Raw genomic sequence first — 23,744 nt, 5'->3', positions numbered from 1 at the left:
CACACACACACACACACACACACACACACACACACACACTTTCCCCATAGGCAGCCAGCATGGAGAGACAACAGCACTTCCTGCCATGGAGACCAGAGGCACCTGCTGAGTCACCACTGATTTGCAGGCAACAAGCTGAATTAGTAAGTTCAGCAGACTCTTCACCAAAGCCAACCTCTTGCCACACTCCATGGTCCCACTGCCAGAACAGAGACCTCCCACTGCCCCCGCTACCCCAAGGGAGAAGAGAAGGAAGCACAGAATGAAACCTAGACCCCCGTGCTGCACATGCTAATGGCCCCATCCTGTGTAGAGAATGCTCCGCACATCTGGGGCACTCTCAACTTCCGGGTGCTCAGCCCCTGGGTTTCTCGAGGGCACCATCTACCATGCAAACAGCCGGGCTCACAGACATGTCAAGGACACAGATGTTGAGAAAGGGGGCCTCACCGAGATGTCGCTGATGGCCACGGCAGATATGGCCTCCTGGTGGGCGGGCAGGCGGGCCACGTGGGTGAGGTAGTCCAGGTCCCACAGGATGCAGGTGCAGTCCTGGGAGCCGCTCACCAGGATGCTGAAGGTGGCTGATGCTGCCAGGCAGGTGACAGCCTGGGTGTGTCCGTACAAGGCCTGGGACAAGAGACAGGACCACAGGTTAGGGGAGGGACCAGCAATACAGCTGCTTGGTGAGATGCTCTACCCTTCCTTTTACTGTCTGGCCCCACATGAGGGAACAGAGGTGGAGTGATTCAGTGATTCCAGAGCCTGCGGGGTATGTGAGTGTGTGTGTGTGTGTGTGTGTGAGTGTGAAAGTGTGTGAATGTGTGTGAGTATATTAGTGTGTGTGGCTATGTGTGTGTATGAGAGCATGTGTGTGTGTGTGTGTGTGTGTGAATGTGTGTGAGTGTGAAAGTGTGTGTGTGAACGTGTGTGAGTATATTAGTATGTGTGGCTATGTGTGTGTATGAGAGCGTGTGAGGGTGACAGTGTGTGTGGCTATGTGCATGTATGAGAGCATGTGAGGGTGAGAGTGTGTGTGTGTGTCTGATTAAGTGAGTATATGTGAGTGTGTGTGTGTGTGTGTGTCTGAGTATGAGTATGTGTGTGTATGTGAGAATGTATGAGTGTGAGTGAGGGTGTGTGTAACTATGTGTGTGAATATCAGAGTATGTGTGTATGAGTACATTTGAGTGTGTATGTTATGTGTGTGACTCTGTGAGAGTGTGTGTATGTATGTGTGTGCCTGTGTGTGTGTGAAGGTGTGTATGAGTGTGTGTATGTGACTGTGTGGGTGAGACCGTGTGTGGGGGGGAGGCACCTGCCTGTGTGTGAGTGTGAGTGTGTGAGTGTGAGTGTGTGTGAGTGTGCGTGCACACATGGCTGCCCTCAGTTCCGTCCGTCCCCGGGTTGAGGCCCAGCTGGGAGGAGCAGTGTCCCTTTATCATAACCCAGCAGAGGCGGCAGCACTTGTGCTCTGTCCCCTGTATGTGTCTCAAGGGCTCTGTCTACGTGCACCCCAGCCGGCAGCGTACACATCGCTGGGAGCTGGTTGCACGGGCAGACCCTCGGCCCCTCTCCCAGACTACGACTTAGAAACGCCATGGAGCCCACCCCAGGTCTTCACAAACCCTCCAGGGAGCTTTCACGCACACAAGTTTGGGCACCACACTGAGGGACCCCAGAAACACAGCGACCCTGAAGAAAGCAGGGAGCTTAGGTCATAGTTAACAGGGATGACTTTTCAAGTCCGATGGAGCCAGGCTCAGAGCCAGTCGGCCATGTGGCAGTGGGTGACTCCAACCTGGTCTCAGCCCCTCAGGTTGGCCTGTGCAGGGTCAGGCCTGGTTCATGGATGGTTATGTGTCCAGATCTGGCCAGAGGGCTTGTTCTCTAGAGACACGTGCCAGGAGCTGGGAAGCGCTACTGGCATAGGCGTGGTCACAACCACCAGAGGCTCGGGTGGGTGGTGTGAAGCTGCTGCACACGCACGTGCCTCTCCCCTCCGGAACCAGATGCGGAGGTGGCCATCTGAGATGTGGTCACCGCTTCCCTGGTGGTAAACCTCCATCTTCAGAACAGACCATGCTCATTTGGGTCAAAGCTGTCACCTGCCTGGTCACAGCAATGAAAAGTTCTGCCTCAGATTTCCGTGTCCTCAGTGGAACTTAACGTGGCCCCACCGGATGGTGCTGGAAGGCTCTGGGCGTGGCCCACGGAGGATCTGGGTCGTTAGGGAACACAGAAACCGTCTGAATGGAGGAAAGTGGGGGGTTTGGCGTGAGCTTTCTGGCTTCTTCCCAGGGTGAGCTAAGTCTGATGACTCAGTTCTGACCACAGGGGACACAGTGACTCCAAAGAGTGACCAGTGGCCGGAGTGAGGCTGGGGTTCTGAGAGAGAAGCCTGAGCCCGCACGTGCGGGTTAGTGGGGCCGGGCTGCTGCTCTCTGGGGAGAGCACACACAGGCACCCCGACCCACAAAGGCAGCAGCACCGGCCCCTGGAGAGGCCTGGGAAACCAGAGAGGGCGGCACCTTCAATGTGTCCTCGACCAGTTCCTTTGCTCCTCAGACTTACACCTCTCTCCACCGTCAGTTAAAATAGCCTCATTATGTCATCTTGTACCGAAGTGAAGTCGCAAACATTAAATAAATGAAGGCCTCTGGAAATGCTTCTTCATGCTGGGTGCTGTGGTGAGCCGGGCCCTCCTAGCTAAGCGTGGAGGCACCGCAAAGCAATGGGACTGCCACCGAGCAGCGTGTCACTGCTCCAGTTCCGCGTCTGAAAACGCATCTCAAGGAAACAATTCATCAGAAGCGATCAGCCACCTGCGGAGGATGCGGCCTGCCGCCTGTTCAATCCGTTCACGCTTGGAAACAGTGGCTGACGGGACTGTGGTGGGTGCCATGGACCAACTGAAATGTAATCCCATGGAAATGAAATCTTGGGGAACAAATGAATGTGAATTATAGAGACTGTAGGAAAGCAAAACCAATCTGATAGGCTGGGTGGACGCGGACTAAACACATCCACATAACGGTCAGGATGGCATGGATGTGTGCCTGGGTGGACGCAGGCAACAGTGACAGCTTCTATGGGGATTTTAGGGAATCATTCTGCTTTAAGTGAATTTGAAATTTGTCTTTAACGGTGTAATCCCCTTTAAAATAAAACAATTTCAAAATCTGTATGTGGACCTATTTAACGATGACTTCTCTGTTTACCACACATAACGGTCAGGATGGCATGGATGTGTGCCTGGGTGGACGCAGGCAACAGTGACAGCTTCTATGGGGATTATAGGGAATCATTCTGCTTTGAAGTGAATTTGAAATTTGTCTTTAACGGTGTAATCTCCTTTAAAATAAAACAATTTCAAAATCTGTCTGTGGAGCTATTTAACGATGACTTCTCTGTTTACCGGTTGGGGACAGACCGCGCTGCTCAGCAGCTGGTAGTCTGGGGCCCCAAGGCCCTGGTACGGGTTTGACTTTGCCTAGAAGGATGGCCCACACCTTTTCCTCCTGACAAATCTGGGGAGAGGAGGGTCAGTTCCATGTTACGCTGTCGGTGGACTCCACAGAGCATTTCACTCCTGAGGGGGCCCGGGGCTGCGGGAGAGGGCTGCTTCCCCGGCCCCCACGCCAGTTTGGGGTCGGGCTGTGCCTCTCGCCATTCCTGAGTGGGGCCTGGGAGAGGGGGCAGTCCACAGGGCACTGCAGTCTTCACCTCGCTCTGTAATAGAGTGCAGCCCTGGGCCACAGCAGCGGATGGGAAGGAAGGAGTACCGTGCACCGGGGCAGGCAGGAGCACCACGCTGTGCAGAGGGCTCCCCTGCCCTCACTGCCCGCTGCCCCTCAGGGTGCCGCCACCTCTGCTGGACGAACCCGCCCCAGTGCAGCCCCAGCACATCCCTCCGCATGGCTACCGAGGGCCACCGCGCACCACAGGGGTGCCAGGGTGGCCTGGACACACAGAGAACCCAGATCACGTCCTGGGAAATGTGTCCCACTTAGGAAATCGGTCAGTGGTCAGCTGTGTGTGATTAGCTTTGGTTTTGCTACGTTAGGGCTACATGGCCAATGACCAAACAGACATCAGACAACATTGCATTTTAGAGTGGGAAGTGCCACCCGGGATCTTGGGCAGGTTCCAGAGCGCACAGGGAGAGAGCGTGGGGCTCACAGTTGGACAGACCTGGACTGGAATGCAGTTCTGAAAGTAGAACAACACCACCTGCTCTACAAGATCAGGGTCGGGTGCAGGTCATCTGGAAGCAGTGGTGCCTGCCCTTCCCTGTGCATGGCGGTGCCTGGTGAGGTGGGACCAGGAGTCCTCTGCCGCCCACCACCCCGGCTGCTTTGCTCACCCCCTGCCACGGCTCCTCCTCCTTTCATTTCCTGGCGCCACGACTTTGGATGAGTCATGGAAGCTCCTTGCACCTCTCCCCCCACCCCGTGTGCAGGGATGACACAGCACCTACAGGGCTGTGGAGGGGAGCATGCGGCTGCCCACAGAGAAGTGCCAGGGAAGAGGCCCCCACAAGTCCCAAGGGCAGGACACCAGAGTCACTGGTGCTGATGTGCATGCAGACCCTCTCATTGTTAAATCCACCTTGGGCACAGAATGGTGCCCTCCATGACCCAGAGCCGGTGCCACCTCCATACCTCCCTGTTGGGGCATGTGAGGGCCTGTACCTGCCCAGGGCACCCCTGCCCTAGGGACTACACCTGCCCTGGGCACCACACCTGCCCTAGTGACTACACCTGCCCTAGGCCTACACCTGCTCTAGTGACTACACCTGACCTAGGCCTACACCTGCTCTAGGGACTACACCTGCCCTATGCCTACACCTGCCCTAGGACTACACCTGCCCTAGGGACTACACCTGCCCTAGGACTACACCTGCTCTAGGGACTACACCTGTCCTAGGACTACACCTGCCCTATGCCTACACCTGCCCTAGTGACTACACCTTCCCTAGGACTACACCTGCCCTAAGGACTACACCTGCCTTAGGGGCTACACCTGCCCTAGGGGCTACACTTGCCTTAGGGACTACACCTGCCCAGGCCCCCACTCCTGCCTGAGGTATGGTACCTGCTTGAGGTGCAGGCCGCTGGGGCGGCCTTTGGCCATACTGAGCTCCCATACGCAGACCACAGTGCTGTCCCCAGAGGTGACGATTGTTGTGGGGGACGGGCACACGGCACACAGACAGCGGCCCCAGGCAGCCAGGTTCTCGAACGTCATCAGGACCTGAGGGAGACAAGCATGATTCGCACTAACTCGTGAGCTTCACTCCTCGGAATGTGGTCGGAGGCTCAGCCCACGAGGGCCCTGGCACAGTCACATGACCCCTCTCACTCCGGCTTGGGCACAGCCATGTGGGGGACAGGGGCACAGGGACTTGCCTGCGTTCGGCTCGCCCACCTGACACCTCTGTCCCATCACTAGGCCGCCAGCCTGGCCCTCACCTTGTCGGAGCCGTAGCTGCCCAGGCAGCAGCTGAGGTCGTCGGCTCCCCAGCAGAAGGTCCTGCTCCAGGCGGGCGGCAGCAGCAGCTTGCCCCTCTCCACGGCCAGGACGCTCTTCTCGGTGGGGACGATGTGGCCGATGGCGCCTTTGGGGGACTCTGAGCCTAGAGAGAAAAGGTACATATCTGCCCCCCAGTCAGTATGGAGGAGCTCACACATTAAACGACCACACCCCTTTATCTGTGATCCCAAAGGAGCCAGGGCAGGCAACTGGACTCAGCACAGCACATGCCCTGGCAGGAACCACTGGCTGAGGCACCTCTGTCCTAGCCTCACTCCAGGGGCCACCTAGACCCTGGCCTGAGGTGCCCCCAAGCCCTGAGGCTGTTCCCTGGCCTGAGGGTGCCCCCTGGCCCCAAGGGTGTCCTCTGGGCTAGAGGGTGTACCCTGGGCCTGAGGCTGTCCCCTGGCCCTGAGGGTGTCCCCTGGCCCTGAGGGTGCCTCCTGGCCCTGAGGCTGTTTCCTGGCCCTGAGGGTGTCCCTTGACCCTGAGGGTGCCTCCTGGCCCTGAGGCTGTCCCCTGGCCCTGAGGGTGTCCCCTGGGCCTGAGGGTGCCCCCTGGCTCTGAGGCTGTTCCCTGGCCCGAGGCTATCCCCTGGCCCGAGGCTGTCCCCTGGCCCGAGGCTGGTCCCTGGCCTGAGGCTGTTACCTGACCCAAGGCTGTCCCCTAGCCCGAGGCTGTTCATTGGCCTGAGGCTGTTCCCTAGCCCGAGGCTGTTCCCTGGCCCTGAGGGTGTCCCTTGACCCTGAGGGTGTCACCTGGGTTTGAGGGTGTCCCCTGGCCCTGAGGGTGTCCCCTGGCCCTGAGGCTGTCCCCTGGCCCTGAGGGTGCCCCCTGGCCCTGAGGCTGTTCCCTGGCCCTGAGGGTGCCCTCTGGCCCTGAGGCTGTCCCCTGGCCCTGAGGCTGTCCCCTGGCCTGAGGCTGTTCTCTGGCCCAAGGCTGTTCCCTGGCCTGAGGGTGTCCCCTGGCCTGAGGCTGTTCCCTGGCCCGAGGCTGTTCCCTGGCCTGAGGCTGTTCCCTGGCCTGAGGCTGTTCCCTGGCCTGAGGCTGTTCCCTGGCCTGAGGCTGTTCCCTGGCCTGAGGCTGTTCCCTGGCCTGAGGCTGTTCCCTGGCCTGAGGCTGTTCCCTGGCCTGAGGCTGTTCCCTGGCCTGAGGCTGTTCCCTGGCCTGAGGCTGTTCCCTGGCCTGAGGCTGTTCTCTGGCCCGAGGCTGTTCCCTGGCCTGAGGGTGTCCCTTGGCCTGAGGTTGTCCCCTGGCCAGTTCCGCCCTGACTAAGCCAATGAGCTCAGAGTGTGGCCATGCAGGAAAAGGGCTGTGGGTGGCCCTGCAGGTTGTTAGTGTCTCTTCAGGGATGGCAGCAGGGGAGGAGGGGCCATGGCTGGGAGCCAGATGGCACAAAGCCATAGGAGCCTTGGGGTTCTGTCCTACCTGCCCTCCCAGGCACCAGATCTAGCAGGGCTGGGTGTACAAGCACACTGTTCTGGGACTTCAAATGGAAAAACTACAATATAAACACACTCACACACACACACACCCCTCTCTCTCTTTCATGCACACACACACACCCTCTCTTTCATGTACACATACACACATACACACACAAACCCCTCTCTCTCTTTCATGTACACACACACACCCCTTTCTCTATCATGTACACACATACACACACCCCCCTCTCTCTCTTTCATGTACACACACACCCCTCTTTCTCTTTCATGTACACACACACACACACACACACACACACACACACATACTCCCCGGGATCAGAATGTTCCGTGCAGTGGTATTTCCCAGGTCAGTGCATGTCCCTGGGGGCACAGACATCAGACTTCACACATAGCTTCTCTGGGAAATGACGGGCTGGAACCCACACCCAGGCCATCAGGCCCAGCACGTCCTCCTGTTAATGGGCTGCAGCCCACCTGGTGCCAGGAGTAGCGATGACTGCAGGTACCCGGCCAGGAGGCTGCAACCCTCCCTTGGGAAACCTGGGGCCTCCCCACTCAGCTCTGAAAGCGAGGAGGGTATGTGTGTGTGAGAGAAAGACAGAGGGTGTGTGTGTGTATGTGTGTGTGTGCGTGTGTACATGAAAGAGAGAAAGGGTATGTGTGTACATGAAAGAGACAGAGGGTGTGTGTGCGTGTACATGAAAGAGAGAGAGGGTGGCTGCAACCCTCCCTTGGGAAACCTGGGGCCTCCCCACTCAGCTCTGAAAGCGAGGAGGGTATGTGTGTGTGAGAGAAAGACAGAGGGTGTGTGTGTGTATGTGTGTGTGTGCGTGTGTACATGAAAGAGAGAAAGGGTATGTGTGTACATGAAAGAGACAGAGGGTGTGTGTGCGTGTACATGAAAGAGAGAGGGTTATGTGTGTGTGTGTGTGTGTGTACAAGAAAGAGAAAGAAGGGAGTGTGTGTGTGTACATGTGTGTACATGAAAGGGAGAGAGGGGTGTGTGTGTGTACAAGAAAGAGAGAGAGGGTTGTGTGTGTGTGTACATGAAAGAGTAGAGGGGAGTGTGTGTGTACATGAGTGAGGGTGTCTCAGAGATACACGCACACATGGACAGACAGGTCTGATGGAGCTCATCTTGGACAGAGTTCCTCTCTGAGCAGACGCCTCCCCAGGTTCCTGCTTCGACCCCAGACTCAGTCAGACGGAGCCCCCGTCTGTGTCCTGAGCCCCAGAGGAGCTGGTCCTGAAGGGACAACTGTGGAACCAGAACCAAAGCAAGCAGGGCCCGTGCTCACCTTTGACGGTGACCTGGGAGGGCCGCAGGGCCTGCAGGCTGCAGGGAAAGGGCTGTGGGTGGCCCGGCAGGCTCGAAGGTGTGGTGACATCCTTTCCAGGTGAGGGCTTCCCTGCCGCCGTCCGGGCCGGGTGGGGTTTGGTGAAGAGCTGGAGAGACACGGGGACAGACGTTAGGGCCAACGCCAGAGGAAAAGCTGGCCACGTCAAGTAGCAGCCACGCCTCTGCTCCGTGCGCCTGGCCTGGCCCTGTGCTCAGGGGCATCATCAGCATAAACAGAAGCACCTGCCTGAACCCTGGGATGCTAAGACGAGGGGCTTGCGGTCCGAGCAGCGGTTCCTCTCAAGGCCACAGTGCAGGGCTGGCGGGCACAGCTCCACTGGCTGCGGGCTGGCTGCTCCCCAGGCGCCTGGGACAAGGACAAGCTCACTGGGGGCCCTGCCCCGGAGCTGCCTCTCACCCAGGGCCAGAGGGCGCTTTCCCCTCCAGACCACGCCCTCCCCATCTGCTGGAGCAATTCCCCTGGGTTCCCTCCCCTGACACTCTGGGCAGCACACCTTCCTGGCATCAGGAGTTTGAGTATTTCAAAGAGCACAGGCAGACCCCACTAGTGGACTTTCTTATTTCTTTTTCTTGGATTTCTATTGTCCAATTGTCCCCAATGCCAACCTTTTGGCATAAGCAGGCAAAGCAGGAAGGGCAAAGGCTCGCTGCCTGCAGAACCCTCACTGGGCCTGGGTGTGGCCGAGGCCAGTGCCAGCCGGCCACCGGGCCCTCCGTGCTCGAGTTCCTGCTGGGTGCCAGGATGCCCAATGCCAGGATGCCAGGGCTGAGGTAGGGGCTGGCCTCAGAGGGGCGCCCGGGCACAGGTGGGGCTCAGTGGGCCACTGGGCCTCGGAGCAGCCTTGGCCCCGGCTTTGCTAAGTCCTCCCTCAGGTGCTGAGCTACCTTGTAGGGCTGGGTGGGTGGTGCAGAGACAGAAACCAGAGGTGATTTGACGTGAGCATTGACTATGGAACTCCTCCCTGCCCAGCAGAGCCACCAACGTGGCCCTGGCACGCGTCAGCAGGCGCCCCGCTGGGTGGGACAGTGCACAGTCTTCAGAGGGGACCGCATGAGGAATCCTAATTCCACTAATTACTTAGAAATATTTGTACAAGCTCTATGAAAAGCCATTAAGTAAAATCAGAATCTGAAAGTGTGTGCACTCCACGATCACTAACGTGAACACACTTTTCCTTGTGATCAAGGCCTATGAGTATATAACACAGAACACAGGTGGGGGCGACTGCTATTTTGAATTATTTCATTGCTTTATCTGTATTATTCTAATTTTTAAATGAAAGAAATAAAATCAGGCTACCCAAGCTTCTCTCCTGAGAGGCCCTCCTTCCCGCAAGCCTTCCCTGAGAACCCGCGTTTGGGTGCGCCAGCCGTCCCGCTGTCCAAGGCCCCCTCGGGCCTTCCACACGCCTCACCAGGAGCCGAGCAAACAAGCCTGACCCCATGACCAGGCAGGAGAGAGCTCATTTGTTTCGCATTAACTGAGAGGAGCCCATCCAGTTCTCCTGCGAGGCAGGCGCTCCCAGGATGGTCCTGGAATTGGCGGTCTTGTGCATTCCGTCCTCAGGGCGACCTCTGACTGCCCGGGTGGGCCAGGCTGGGGGCCAGGCTTCTGAGCTCAGGGGTGAGATTTCTCCACACTGAACTGAAGCGGAAACCCAGAGAGCGAGCATCACGTAAACAACTATTTCACTCTCCCGCACGCCATTCATCGGGTGCCCACCTGATGCACAGCCCACACTGCCCCGGACTGTCCTGAGGGGTGGGGCCAGCGGGGCACAGGCCCACGTGAGACCTTGCAGCCCCACCAGGGCCCAGGGCAGGCTGAGGTGCCTCTCACGGGGGCCATGCGACCTGGGTTCTGGAGCAGCCAGATGAGGCCAGAGCTCTCCCTCTGTCACCTGCTCATGGTGCCATTGTAGGCAACTTACTTACTCTGAGCCTCCGTGTCCACATCTGTGGAAGAATGACTCCTTACACAGAGCTTATGGAAGAATTCAGTGAGGCCACCACACTAATGAGTAACACTGTTCAGTGCTAACCATATCTCAGGGATGCCCGAGCCTTTGATGCCTTCACTCATTGGATCTTCACAACCGCTCTGGGGGCGGATGCACATAAAGAATTAAGTCCTGTGGGTCTATCATAGTGCCCTCAGATGCATCGGAGCTGAATGTAGCCTTCACATTAGCGTTAACACTGTCATCACCTTCATCGTCCATGCCACTGAGGGCCAGCCTTGACGCTGAAGGCACAGGAGGGTGATCGGAGACCACCTGCCTGTTTGGTCCTCTTGTCTTCTTGTCGCTCCCATCCCAGGAGAAAACGTCCTCTCTCCCCCCCAACGCTGTGAACACTTATTTGACAAAGGAAGACAAAGGACATGGCATGCCGTACCTGTTTGGGCACCTGTCCAAAGTTGCTGACAAACCCCAGGATGGTGTTCCTGATCAGGGGGTCCCCAATGCTGCCGAGGTCCACTTTGTCTCCATAGAAGTAGGGGTGGAAGGTGTTCACCGCCTCCACTGCGGCCGACCCCTGCTGCTTGTACCCAAAAATGAGGTCTATCCAGTGGTGGAGGTTGGCACTGACGAAGTCACTTTCCAAAGCCTGGAAGCAAAGCCCAAAGAGCATGAAAAACGCAGGCCTCCCAGAGGCTCATGTGCTCACTGCACAGACCAGGACGGCACAGGTTCGGGGTGCAGGACACTGGCTCTCACAGGAAATGGGGGATGCCTCCCTGGACTTGACGAGTTCTCAGTGGGCAGACGTGCGGGCCACCCACGAACCACCCGACTCCTGCCTCCAGCTGCTATAAAGAGCTGGCTGTTCCCACCACCTACTCATCTACTCCGGAAAGTAACCCTGAGGACCAGAACCTCCATGTGGAGCTGGCCTGAGAGCGATCGCCAAACGGAAGAGGCCTGCTGCGATCTGACCCAGGAGGAAGGGCGCGCTGACTGACGGAGCGCTGGGAGGCTGGGGCCAGGCCCTGCAGGGCGGAGGACACACTCAAGGAGGACAGGAGCCAGCACTGCCGCTCACGCTCCCTAACGCCTCTGTCCCCCAGTTTCCTCGTCTGTAAAACGGTGACGGTGATCGTGCCTTCTCAGTGGGTCCTTGCAGACCAGTGTGTGCCCCTGCCTGGTGCACAGTGATCTCCACGTGGTATCAGCTGCCATGATCACCCACCAGGTACCGGGCACGGCTTGGGGTTTAAGTGTGTTGTCTGCCCATGAGCACCCCCTTTCACTGGCAGGAATGATCACCCCACTTCTGGGCAGGCTCATATGTGGTTTTTGAAACTACTGTCCCAGCCCCCAACCCTGAGACCTCAGAACTCCACAGGGGTATCCTGCCTCGCTGAGCAGATCCCACTTCACTCAAGTACTAGGATTACTGACTGTGGTCTGGGCCTTCCCAAGTCATTCCTGGAAGGAAAGGCCAGAATCTGCCTCTGCGGTGCAGCGCAGCCCCCAGGAGCGTGAGCTCTCCTGATGGGGGTGCCCTGTGCAGCCCAGGGCAAGCGGCAGCAGGAGCAGCTCACCCTTGCACCTACAGGGCGGAGCAGATCCCACTTCACTCAAGTACTAGGATTACTGACTGTGGTCTGGGCCTTCCCAAGTCATTCCTGGAAGGAAAGGCCAGAATCTGCCTCTGCGGTGCAGCGCAGCCCCCAGGAGCGTGAGCTCTCCTGATGGGGGTGCCCTGTGCAGCCCAGGGCAAGCGGCAGCAGAAGCAGCTCACCCTTGAACCTACAGGGCAGGCAGCAGCAAGAGCAGCTCACCCTTGCACCTACAGGGCGAGTGCAGTGCGAGGCCTTGAGGCACATTCTGTCCATTTGCAGGCTCTCTCTCTGTCCCCAGGCAGGAGGACAGATGCTCCAGACTCGGCCATGGAGCCTGTCTCTATGCTTACAGCCTCCACCTGGGACAGACACTTCACCGCTCTCAGCACACTTGCCTGCCATCATGGTGACACCTGACAGGAAGCAGACAGGATTAGCACAGGGACTGTCTGCACTGCAGGGGGTGGGGGGTGGGGGGTGGGGAGGATAATTGTAGGAAGTAGTTAGGTACCAGCAAGGTGAGGATGTGGCTTTCACCAACTGGGATGTTTGAGTGAGTGATTTTGAAGACAGAGCAGTTACATTTGGGTTATGTGTGCCTATGGTAGAGGGTGGCTTTAGGTCATATGGAGGTAAAAGTCATGGAGAGTGAAGCTTAAGGAACTGAGAGGTGAGAGGCTAAAGTCATTGAGAGAGATGGCAGATCTTGGGCTCTGCTCAGCAGACACAGTACCACATCTCGGGTGAACGAGGACATGCAAGCACTGCCCCATGGCTTCTCTTGCTCCTGTGTGGCAGCTGTTGAGAAATACTGCCCACCTGGGTGCCCTACTCTGAGCCAGCACCATCCACGGGGCTGCACCCATGAAGGGTTGAGCAGGCCTGGGTGCCCTCGCTAAATCCTTTCTGCTTCCTGTCAGGTGTCCCCAGTGGGAGCTGCTCCTGAGGGGTGAAGCGCAGGTCCCATCTAGAGGCAGTCAGCTTGGGAAGCGCCACCTTACCTACCAGTCTAGATGTGACTTCTTTTGTAAGTCTTCTAGTCAGTTGCTCTTTAGTTGGCTATTCAGGTTGATTCTTTTAAAATTTAACTAGTGGCCTGGTGCACGAAATTCATTCACATTAAAGGGGGATTAATTAGAGGAAATATTTTAATATTGCTATTTGCCATTTCTCTATAATAGAAGTGTCAGAGATGAAAGAAAATTAGTAAAATGTATATGAAAATCTCCCTCCTGTCAGAGTCTGGGGCGCATCATGGGGCCCAGAGTCAAGTCCCCGCCCACCCACGTGCGCCTCAAAAAGACCCAGCTGGCCCCACCTCCATTGGGCTAGATCCAGACCCGGCCGGTTCCACCCTTGTTAAGCCCCGCCTAGCGGGGTCGCAGCCTCAGGTCCCTGGCCTGGCCCCAGGCCGGGGCAGGGGGCACACCTTGAGGTCCCCCGTCAAGCCCTGCCAGGTGGGGGATGTGGCCTGAGATTCCCCCATCAAGCCCCACCAGTCGGGGGGCGTAGCTTGAGGTCCCCTGGCCCAGCACCGGGGTGGGGGGACATGGCCTGAGGTCCTCCATTCCGGGCCAGTGGGTGCACCTTGAGGTCCCGTCAAGCCCCACCAGATGGGGGGCATGGCCTAAGGTCCCCTGTCAAGCCCCGCCAGGCTGGGGGCATGGTCTGAGGTCCCCCGGCCTGGCGCTGGTGCGGGGGGCATGGTTTGAGGTCCCCCATCAAGCCCTACTGGGTGAGGATTGCACCTTGAGGTTCCCTGTCAAGCTCTGCTGGGTGGGGGGTGTGGCTTCAGGTCCCCTGGCCCAGTGCCAGGGCGGGGGGTGCGTCCTGAGGTACCCCGTCAAGCCTCGCCAGGCAAGGGGCATGGCCTGAGGTCCCTGGCCTGGCACCAGGGCAGGGGGAGTGGCCTGAGGTCCCCTGTCAAGCTCCACAGGGAGGGGGGTGCTGGATGGGGAGCAGCCTCAGGTCCCTGCTGATTGCTCATTAAGGCTCATTACGGGAACTCGGCCTCCACTGTGGGTGCAGCCATCTTGTGTTATGGAAACCCCGTCTCTCCTGTGGGCACAGCCATCTTTGTGGTGGAGTGATGGTCAGTTTGCATATTCCCTCTTTATTATATAGGATTGCAATTCCCATGTGGCCCTGGGAGGTGGTGAGTGTAACTTCAACCTGCTCCATCCCCAGCCTGGGTTCCCTTGACTTTATCATGGGCAGTTTATGTTGTGTCTGAGTGTGGATATCTTTGAGTTTATCCTTCATGGAGTTTCTTGAGTGTCTTGGATATATAAATTAACACATTGCCTAAATTTGGGATATTTTTGGACATTATTATTTCAAATATTCTTTCTACCCCTCTCTCTCTCCTTTCCTGTTGGTAGTTCCCTATGTGTATGTTAATATACTTGATGGCATTATACAGGTCTCTAGGCTCTGTTTATTTTTCTTCATTAATTTTTCTTTCTTTTTTCTTAGACTTGATATTTTTAATTGATTTATAATTAAAGTTTGCTGATTCTTATGTCTGCTCAAACCTGCTATTAATTTCCTCTACTGAATTTTTCATTTTAGTTCATTTTCAACTTCACAATTTCTATTTGCCTCCTTTCTACACTTTTATCTCTTTATTGATATTCTCTAAGGGTAAGATGTAATTATCACACTGCCCCTTAATTCTTTAGACATGGTTTTATTTAGTTCTTGGAACATATTTGCAATAGCTGATGTAATGTCTTTGTCTAAGTTTGGACTTGCTTCAGTGTAGTTCTGTTGACTGCTTCCCCCCCACCTTTGTGTGGCCCGTACTTCCTTTTACTTGGCCTGCCTTACAGAACATTAAGCCTTTAAATAATATGTGTGGCAATTCTGGAAATCACTCTCCCCTCTCCTGGGACTTGTTGTGGTTGGTGCTGTTGTTGGGTTGTTTGTTTAGTGACCTTTCTGAACGAGTTCTATGACGTCTGTATGTTTGTTGTGTGTGGCCACTGCTCTGTTAGCTTAATGTCAGCTAATAAGTGGACGAAGATTTCTTTAAATATTCTAAACCAGTCAGTCGCAATCTGCCAAGGTGCTCTCTCTCTCTCGTTAATCCTTACAGGGGATATTTTCCCATTGATTTTTAGAGAGAGTGGAAGTAAGGGAGAGAGACACATGACACACAGAGAGAAATATCAATGTGAGACTGACACAGCTATTGGTTGCCTCCTGCAGGTGCCCAACCTGGGGTGGGGGATTTAGCCTGCAAGTGAGGTACATGCCCTTGACCAGAATCAAACCTGGGACTCTTTGGTCCATGGGCCAACGCTCTATCCACTGAGCCGAACCAGCTAGGACAAGGGGTTCTCTTTGAGTGTTAGGGAGTGGTTTCAATGTTCAGCCAGACAATGACAAACTCTGCCTTTCCCTTCACTTGCACTGAGCCTGGATGTCAGCTGGAAGTGAGAGCTAGGGCCATTGTGGGTCTTTCTTGAGCAGGAGCACAACCTTGTGCATGAAAACAGCCCTGCAATGTGTGTCCTTCTAGGTTCCCAGGGATATTTCTAACTCTTTCAAGGCTTCCTAGAAACAGCTCATTCCCCATTTAAGCTTTGTAGTTAGCCACAATATCGTTTGCTGATTAGTATCTACTGCCTCTTTCAGCCACAGTGTTCATTGTTTCTGATTGTTTTGGACAAGCGCCATTGAAGAAAAGGCTGCCACCCTAGGCAGGCTCCAAGGGGCCTTCAGGGAACCACCCTCCAGGTTTACTACCTGTTGGTCCTCTACCAGTTGATAAACACTAAACACTAGTGAGGTTCGGTTTCTCACTAGTGTGGGTAAAATGGATGAAGTCTCATGTACATACTTCCTGTGGACACATTTTCACTTCTCTTGGGCAAACAGTCACAAGGAGAATTGCTGTAGCAAATGCACCCCGCCTTTCTAAGAAATGGCCACGGTGTTCTTCAAGCTGGCTGCACTACTTTGCTTTTCCTGTCAGCAACGCATGATGGATTCTGGTTGCTTCACGCTCTTGCCTACTCCTGGTTTTATCTGTATTTTGCCTTTTAGCCATTCTTGTGAGTGTGTGGGCATCCCATTGCAGGTTTAATGTATGCTTCCCCGACGACTGATGTTGAACATTTCTTCATGTGTTAACGCTAACCCAGCATAAATGGCCTCTGCCCTTCCCCAATCAGCCTCTCAGGGTAAAAAGCCAAGTCCTCCCAGGCCTGGTGAGTCCTCTGGCCAGTGGGGGCCTCCGGGGCCTCCCCTCTCTGAATTATCCTGGGAAGTTTGGCCCAGGGTGTGGCCCTTCCTGCAGGGCTGCTGAAGACACTGACTTGCCCTCCAGGGCATCCAGGAATCTGAACTTGCTTCCCCGGTGACCCTCGAGGAAAAAGGCACGAGGACAAAGCCTCCTGGAGCTCTCGGAAGCACTCAGGCCCAAGCATCCTCTGGCCAACGGGGCAGGAGCTCCCTGGACAAAAGGGCCTAAGAAGCGCTCATGGCGAGCCCCTCAAGTACCCAGAAAGTCTCCCTGGAGACCGAGGGATGCTGAGGTCTTCACGCAGGGTTCTGGGACTGTGGCATGACCCTGCTCAACTCACCTGTCTGTGCAGACTGATGAATTTTCCAGGGTCCCCATCCGCCCAGGGAGGGAGCTGCACGTCCCCCAGTGCCGTCCCGTCCTGCATGCAGCCTGAGGGGTGAGACACAGCAGGGCTTTGGTAAATGGAAGCACAAACTAGACTAGGAGTCAGGGTGTAACACTGTGCTGTCCAGGACGCAGATCCACACAGATGGGGCTGTGGGCTGTGTTGCTCAGCAAAGATGGTAACACAGCCCTGAGTTGTGGGGAAGAGCCGCCGCCTCCCAGGCCTCCGCTCACCGAACTCCACGGCGTTGCAGTTGGTGAGGAACTCGGGCAGGAAGAAGAACTCCGGGGTCAGCTCCCGCACGTCACTCATGTTCTCTCTGGAGGCCGACTCCCATGCGCCCTTCACGCTGTGGAACATTCTGTCTGCCACATCAAAGCTCCCGCCCTGCGAGGAAAAGAGCGACATGAAGAGCTGCCCACAGTGAGAACCCGGCCGTGCGGCACTGCTGTGTGGGCCTCCATCTGTCCATCTGTGGCTGAGACGTGGCCATGCCACTGGAACTCGTCACTCATTCCCCCACACACGCTCAGGCCTAGTCCACGATGCGTGTGATGGCTCCTCACACATCTATTCCCTCCACGTTCTCTGGTTGTGCTGGGAGCTTCCACAGAGGAGGCATGAATGACAACTGGAATAAAGGGGCAGACCAGAGAGGAGGCCACGGCCATGTGTCTGACCGCTCCCCGCCTTTGCTGAGGGCCAGCTCTGAATCGGGCGCAAGGACAGGGTCCAAAGAACCAACTGCAGGACGGAGAGTGGCTCAGACAGTCTACGTGTAGTCAGGGTTGGTTTCGTGGAGAAGTGGACCCCTGGAGAGTCCACAAGCCCAGGACAGAGAAGACGGCTGTGTGCTAACTACAGGACAAGAAATGGGGGGGAGGAAGCAGGTCAGGTCAGGGCATCGGCCTAGCATGGCGACATGGAACATAGCAGCCCGAGAGGGGGAGCAGGTCGGGGTGGAGGCTGGAGGCACAGCGGCCTTTAAGGGATGGCCGCTGTGTATGAGAAGAGGACTACAGCCCAGCCAAGGCTGCCTTGCTTCAGGGACCGCTTCCACAGGTGGCTGCAGGCACGCCCGAGCTTGGACCAGGTAAAGCTTAGGGCAGTTTTTCGATTCCCTGTTCTTCTCATTCAGCACGTGGCCTTGGGGCTCAGAGGCGGCAGAGAGGTCCCCGTTGGAGGAATGGAGGCGCTGCGGGCAGAGGGGCTCCAGGAAAGGGTTTCTGATAGGGGCTTTGGGTCCACCTCAGTTCAGGGCCCCCTAGGAAAGCCCTCATGCCTGGCAGGAAGGCCGGGCCTCCTTCAGCTTCTGCAGAGCGCACGCGTGGCTCCAGGAACAAGGGGGCAGAACCACACAGTCGCCCCCCCCTTGTTCCTCCCCGCCCCCCGCTGCCTCACTTTCCAGCAGCCTAAGGTTTCCTGGAAGCATACAGGGCTGGCAAAGGAGGTTTACAGTAGTGAGTACGCGGAACAGTTTATTCCTGTATTATTACTTATTAATGATTGTATTATTTTTCATATGAACAACTGTAACCCAATGTCCCCCCCTGTATACCTAAGTGAAATGGGGCAGCTGCACGTGGATGAGGGTCGAGGAGGCAGGCCTCGTCTCGGCTCGTCAGCCAGCGTTGGGCACTGCACGAAGCTGCGCGGCCCTGCGGCGGGCACTGGCCCCCGAGAGAAGCGGCACTTTCACCTGCGGACCAGAACGCAGGCTCAGCCGGTCCTGACAAAGCAGTGGGTGGCCGCACTGGGTCAGAGCCCTGGTCGCACTGCCAAAAGCCCTGCTCTGTCTCGTTGGGTTCACCGGGAACCCGGGGCCTGGCACATACTCCTGAGGCGCCAACCTGGGCATCGGGCTGCTGGTCAACTTTCCAAGTCATGTGTGAGGATCCCGTGAGATCGGCGGGTCACTCTGCACAGGGGCAGGGACACCAAGAGACCCCGCTGCCCCCGCTGCTCTGACCAAGCAGGACACGGGACGCGGGACGCTTACAGATGGGCCTTCCTCCAAGGTCACTGTGCTCTCCGGTGAAACTAGAGGCTGCATCCACCGCTTGAGTCAAATAGAAATGGAAACAAAAGCGGGGAGAGTGTTTTTAAATAGGCTGCACCTCCGAGCGGCTCCCTGAAACGCATCACAGACGCATTTGTGTGTTGGATCTGCAGCTCCAGCCCTCGGCTCGGGAGACAGAGGCCCCTCCCGCCTGCCCGCTCTCCTGGTGCAGCCTTTATGAGAGCTGATGGTAACCTCCCGAGAAGCAATAGGATTTGGTAATAAAAAGATTACCTGTATTAAATAAAAATAATATATACATAGGAAATATTGTTAGTGCTACAAATCTGGTTAAAGATATTACCACAAAGAAAAATGTTATTTTTTCACAGCTGTCTAATGCATTTTAGCAAAAGTAATATCTTTAAAACTTAAGCCTGTATTATTTATAAAGGAAGCAATAACTGATTTTCCTATTTCCTATATTAATAAATGTATTTGCATACATTTGTTTCAAAATTAATGGGCTTTCTCACTCCTGCAATACAAGATCCGCGCCAGCCAGAGCCCCGGAGAAGGAGCTGCCGTGCGTGCGTGGGGCGTGGGGGTCTGCGGCTGACAAGCCCGAGGCTGCCAGCAGGAGGCCCAGGGGTCTTGCCTCAGGAAAGGAAGGAGGAGAAAAGGAAGAGAAGGTAGAAGGATAAAGGGGAGAGAAAGAATGAGGCACAGGGGCGCAATTAAGATTTAAAAGTGCCTTTTCATGAGGAAAGTCCCAAGCGAAATAATATAAACAACAAAACTCAGTCTAGAGATGTGATGGAAGCAAAGTGATGAGAGAGAACTGCTGAGCCAGGATCTGCTCCTAACGCTGTTGTGCAGATGCGCTTGGTCATCAGGAGCAATGGAGCCTGTGTGTGTCCTCACAGAACACAAAGGGACAGCAAGATCATTACCTGCAATGAAGGGGCAGCCTGCTCTTCACACGGACTTTCCCAGGTGACACTGAATCAGAAGGCGAGGGGCTGAGGCTGGGGGTTCTGAGGCAAAGGTCATGAGCTTTGGGGTGGATGTGTGCCCGGCTATGATATTGCTCATATGTAAAGACTCCAGAAAGATATTTTGAATATTTAAGGGCTCAGAAGTAGGCCACCTTCTTATACCATATATAAGAATAAACTCAAAATGGATTAAAGACTTAACTATTTGATTAGAAACCATAAAAATCCTAGAAGGAAGCAGACAGGGAAATCTCAGACTTTTCTTATAGCATTATTTTTCTCTCACATATCTCCTTGTGCCAGGGAAACAGAAGAAAAAAAAATAAACAAATGGGACTACATGCAACTTAAAAATTGTTGCACAGCAAAGGAAACCATCAACAAAATGAAAAGACAACCCACTGAATGGGAGAACATATTCACCAAAGATACATCTGATAAGGCATTGACATCCAAAATTTACTCAGACAACTCAACACCAGAAAGAAATCCAATTAAAAAAATGGGCAAAGGACCTGAATAAACACTTCTCCAAAGAGGATAGACTGATAGCTAATAGACATATGAAAAGACACTCAACATCACTACTCATCAGAGAAATGTAAATGAAGACCACAGCCAGCTATCACCTCCCACCTGGCAGAATGGCTGTTGCTGGTGAGGATGTGGAGGAAAGGGAACCTTCTGCACTGCCGGTGGGAATGCAGATTGGAGCAGCCACCGTGGAAAACAGTATGAAGCTTCCTCAAAAAATTAAAAATGGAACTGCCCTATGACCCAGCAATTCCACTTCTGCGAATTTATCTGAAAAACACTAAAACACTGATTCCAAAGAATGTATGCACCCCTATGTTCCTTGCAGTGTTATTTACAATAGCCAAGATTTGGAAGCAGCCCAAGTGCCCATCAGTAGCTGAGTGGATGAAAAAGCTGTGGTACATTTGCACAATGGAATACTAGGCAGCTGTAAAAAAGGAAATCTTATCCTTTGTGACAACATAAATAGATCTGTAGAGCATTATGCTAAGCGAAATAAGTCAATCAGAGAAAGACAAATATTACATGATTTCACTTACATTTGGAATCCAATGAACAAAATAAACTAACAAACAAATAGAAACAGACTCGTGGATACAGAGAACAGACTCACAGCTGTCAGAGGGGAGGGGGGTTGGGAGGATGAGTGAAAAAAGTGAAGGGATTAAGCCAAAAGAAGAAACTCTTAGACAGACAATAGCGTGGTGAGTACCAGAGGGAAAGGGGGTGGGGGAGGTAGAAGAGGGTAAAGGGAGGGAAATGGTGATGGAAGGAGACTTGACTTGGGGTAGAGAACACACAATACACTATGCAGATGATGTGATGTAGAATTGTACACCTGAAACCTACGTAACTTTATTAACCAATGTCATCCCAATAAATTAAACTTAAAAAAAGAATATGACCCTAGGTATCCTTCCTCAATCAAAATACTTTAAGAGGCACTAGATTTTCCTACACTCACCCACACTCACATTCTCACTCACCTACACGCTCACACGCTACACGCTAATTTTTAGATGAATCAAAATTAACAGCACAGTGATGGAAGATGTGACTGACAGTCTGCTGTTAAATGTTGAGGAGAGTTAAAATCAGAGGGACATCCCTAAGGAAGGTCTGTTACTTGCAAAGGAAACACCTCGAAGGTGCGCTCTCTAATAAGCACTGCTCTGCCTGAGGCGTCTGTGTGCACCTTCACTGCGAGCTTCCGATCGCGGCATTCTCAAACCCCAATCCAATGTGGGCAGGAAACTTACCACAAACCCAATCCATTCTTAACCCACAGGCACAGCAATCTCAGCATCTGCACGCGTTCACGGACACTCGCAGATACTGTGATAACATGTGCCGAAGGCCATTCTCCCTTCCAGGGGGCACTGCCCGAAACCAACCTCCCCACACCTATGTACCGGGACCGGCTATATGTGCAGGCCGACACCATCTCTTGACAGGTCCTTGTCCAGTCACTTGGAAGTGTGCCATGTGAACGCCCACTACAGGGCCTGTGGGCCCAGCAGCTGAGCTAATACTGCTGTCCTCTGCCATCAGAGGCAGTGTGGGGGAAGCACCTTAGCTTTGGAACCCAGCCAACTTGGGCGGGAATCTTAGCATCCACTCACAGTGTGAACTGGAGTGAGTTTCTTAATCCCTTTAACCTCCCATAGCCTCCTCTTCACACCTGGATGACTGTGGTGGCTATAAGTGTGGGTGAGTGTGGGTGAGTGAGAATGTGAGTGTGGGTGTGTGTCAGTGTACCACACATTCTCACTCACCTACACGCTCACACGCTACACGCTAATTTTTAGATGAATCAAAATTAACAGCACAGTGATGGAAGATGTGACTGACAGTGTGCTGCTAAATGTTGACAGAGTTAAAATCAGAGGGACATCCCTAAGAAAGGTCTGTTACTTGCAAAGGAAACATCTCGAAGGCGCGCTCTCTAATAAACTGCTCTGCCTGAGGCGTCTGTGTGCACCGTCACTGCGAGCCTCCGATCGCGGCATTCTCAAACCCCAATCCAATGTGGGCAGGAAACTTACCACAAACCCAATCCATTCTTAACCCACAGGCACAGCAATCTCAGCATCTGCACGCGTTCACGGACACTCGCAGATACTGTGATAACATGTGCCGAAGGCCATTCTCCCTTCCAGGGGGCACTGCCCGAAACCAACCTCCCCACACCTATGTACCGGGACCGGCTATATGTGCAGGCCGACACCATCTCTTGACAGGTCCTTGTCCAGTCACTTGGAAGTGTGCCATGTGAACGCCCACTACAGGGCCTGTGGGCCCAGCAGCTGAGCTAATACTGCTGTCCTCTGCCATCAGAGGCAGTGTGGGGGAAGCACCTTAGCTTTGGAACCCAGCCAACTTGGGCGGGAATCTTAGCATCCACTCACAGTGTGAACTGGAGTGAGTTTCTTAATCCCTTTAACCTCCCATAGCCTCCTCTGCACACCTGGATGGCTGTGGTGGCCGTAAGTGTGGGTGAGTGTGGGCAAGTGAGAATGTGAGTGTGGGTGTGTGTCAGTGTGCCGTGAGTGTAAAGTGTGTTAGTGTGCGTGTGTATGCCCATGTGTGTGATGTACCTCGTGCTGTGCCAGGCCCACAGGAAAGGGTGTGGAATGAGCCCAGCCCCGAGTCCCTGTCCTGTGACCGACTAGGGACCCTGGGAAGCGATCCTGGGTGTGGGACAACCTCAGTGTCATGGGGAGGTAACCAGAGGCTCCAAGAGGAGGAGGGATGTGGAGGCTGTTGCAGTGGCAGGTGGAGTGTGGGGAAGAGGGAGGGTCGGGCTGGGATGGAACGTGCTCCAGCGTCCGCGGTTTCGCAGCTGAGACACGGCTCAGCTTTCTGTGGGCTTCTCAGAAAACCCAGCCACGCTGCCCGCTGAGCTCTGAGCTGTGGCTCCCATGGCAGACTTGGGAGGCCCACGGACCAGTTCAGCTCTCAGCCTTGCTCTTGACTGAGGATGGGCTGACTCCAGAGGAGCCATTAGCTTTCCCACCTGTGGGGCATGGCCTTTTACTCAACAAGCAAAACCCTCAAAGGCCCTGGAAAAGCCTGCTGCCTCCCCTGTGGGAGGAGAGGGCCTGCGGGGAGCACTTGGGTGGCCAGACAGTCCCCAGGCCGGGCCTCGCCCTCACGACTGCGGAGCCAGGAGAAACGAGGCTCGATTCCTTGGCACTGTTCCAATTAGAAAGTTCTAGAGCCAGGACTCTGTCCCCGGCCTGCATGACTCTATGACTTCTGCCTTTCCTAACAGCCCTCCCTGAGTCAGAATAGTAAGAATTATGCCTTCATTTTCCGCTCATCTCTGCCCAGACCCTGCGGGCCCAGAGGCTCACAGGTGACAGCCAGGGCAGCCACGCGCCGTGGCTCTCAGCTCTGCCTGCAGCGAGCATATGTCTTACAGGAAAACCAGCCGTCTCCCCTCAGGTGGTTCCGAAAACCCTTCCCCACCGCTGGTAGCAGCTGACTTCACACCGGCTGTGACTTAATTAACACAGCACTTTATTTCAGCTTCTGATTAAACGCAGCAGCCGCACCACTGTGCCCTCGCTGGGGCACCGGCTGCTCGCTGGCCCGCCCAGGCCGAGTCTGAGCGCAGGTCTGCGAGGCTCTTACTGGGGCAGAAGCAGGGCCCTGGG

General features: G+C 54.9%; 1 protein-coding gene across 1 annotated transcript in view; it reads right to left on the bottom strand.

The window, feature by feature from the left end:
• Positions 1 to 23,744, bottom strand: part of WDFY4 (WDFY family member 4) — a gene marked incomplete at its 5' end in the record, with an annotated part of 236,672 nt that overhangs the window by 7,013 nt on the left and 205,915 nt on the right. Inside the window, 7 exons of the mRNA XM_014534916.1 lie at positions 451 to 630; positions 5,098 to 5,256; positions 5,475 to 5,659; positions 8,285 to 8,432; positions 10,744 to 10,956; positions 16,504 to 16,595; positions 16,785 to 16,938. Coding sequence (XP_014390402.1) covers positions 451 to 630; positions 5,098 to 5,256; positions 5,475 to 5,659; positions 8,285 to 8,432; positions 10,744 to 10,956; positions 16,504 to 16,595; positions 16,785 to 16,938 — 1,131 coding nt within the window. The remainder of the gene's footprint in view (positions 1 to 450; positions 631 to 5,097; positions 5,257 to 5,474; positions 5,660 to 8,284; positions 8,433 to 10,743; positions 10,957 to 16,503; positions 16,596 to 16,784; positions 16,939 to 23,744) is intronic.

The sequence above is a fragment of the Myotis brandtii genome, unplaced genomic scaffold, assembly GCF_000412655.1.
Source record: "Myotis brandtii unplaced genomic scaffold, ASM41265v1 scaffold1003, whole genome shotgun sequence".
Taxonomy (NCBI): Eukaryota; Metazoa; Chordata; class Mammalia; order Chiroptera; family Vespertilionidae; genus Myotis; species Myotis brandtii.
The sequence above is the reverse complement of the archived record's forward strand: the minus strand, read 5'-3'. Positions and strand labels throughout refer to the sequence as shown.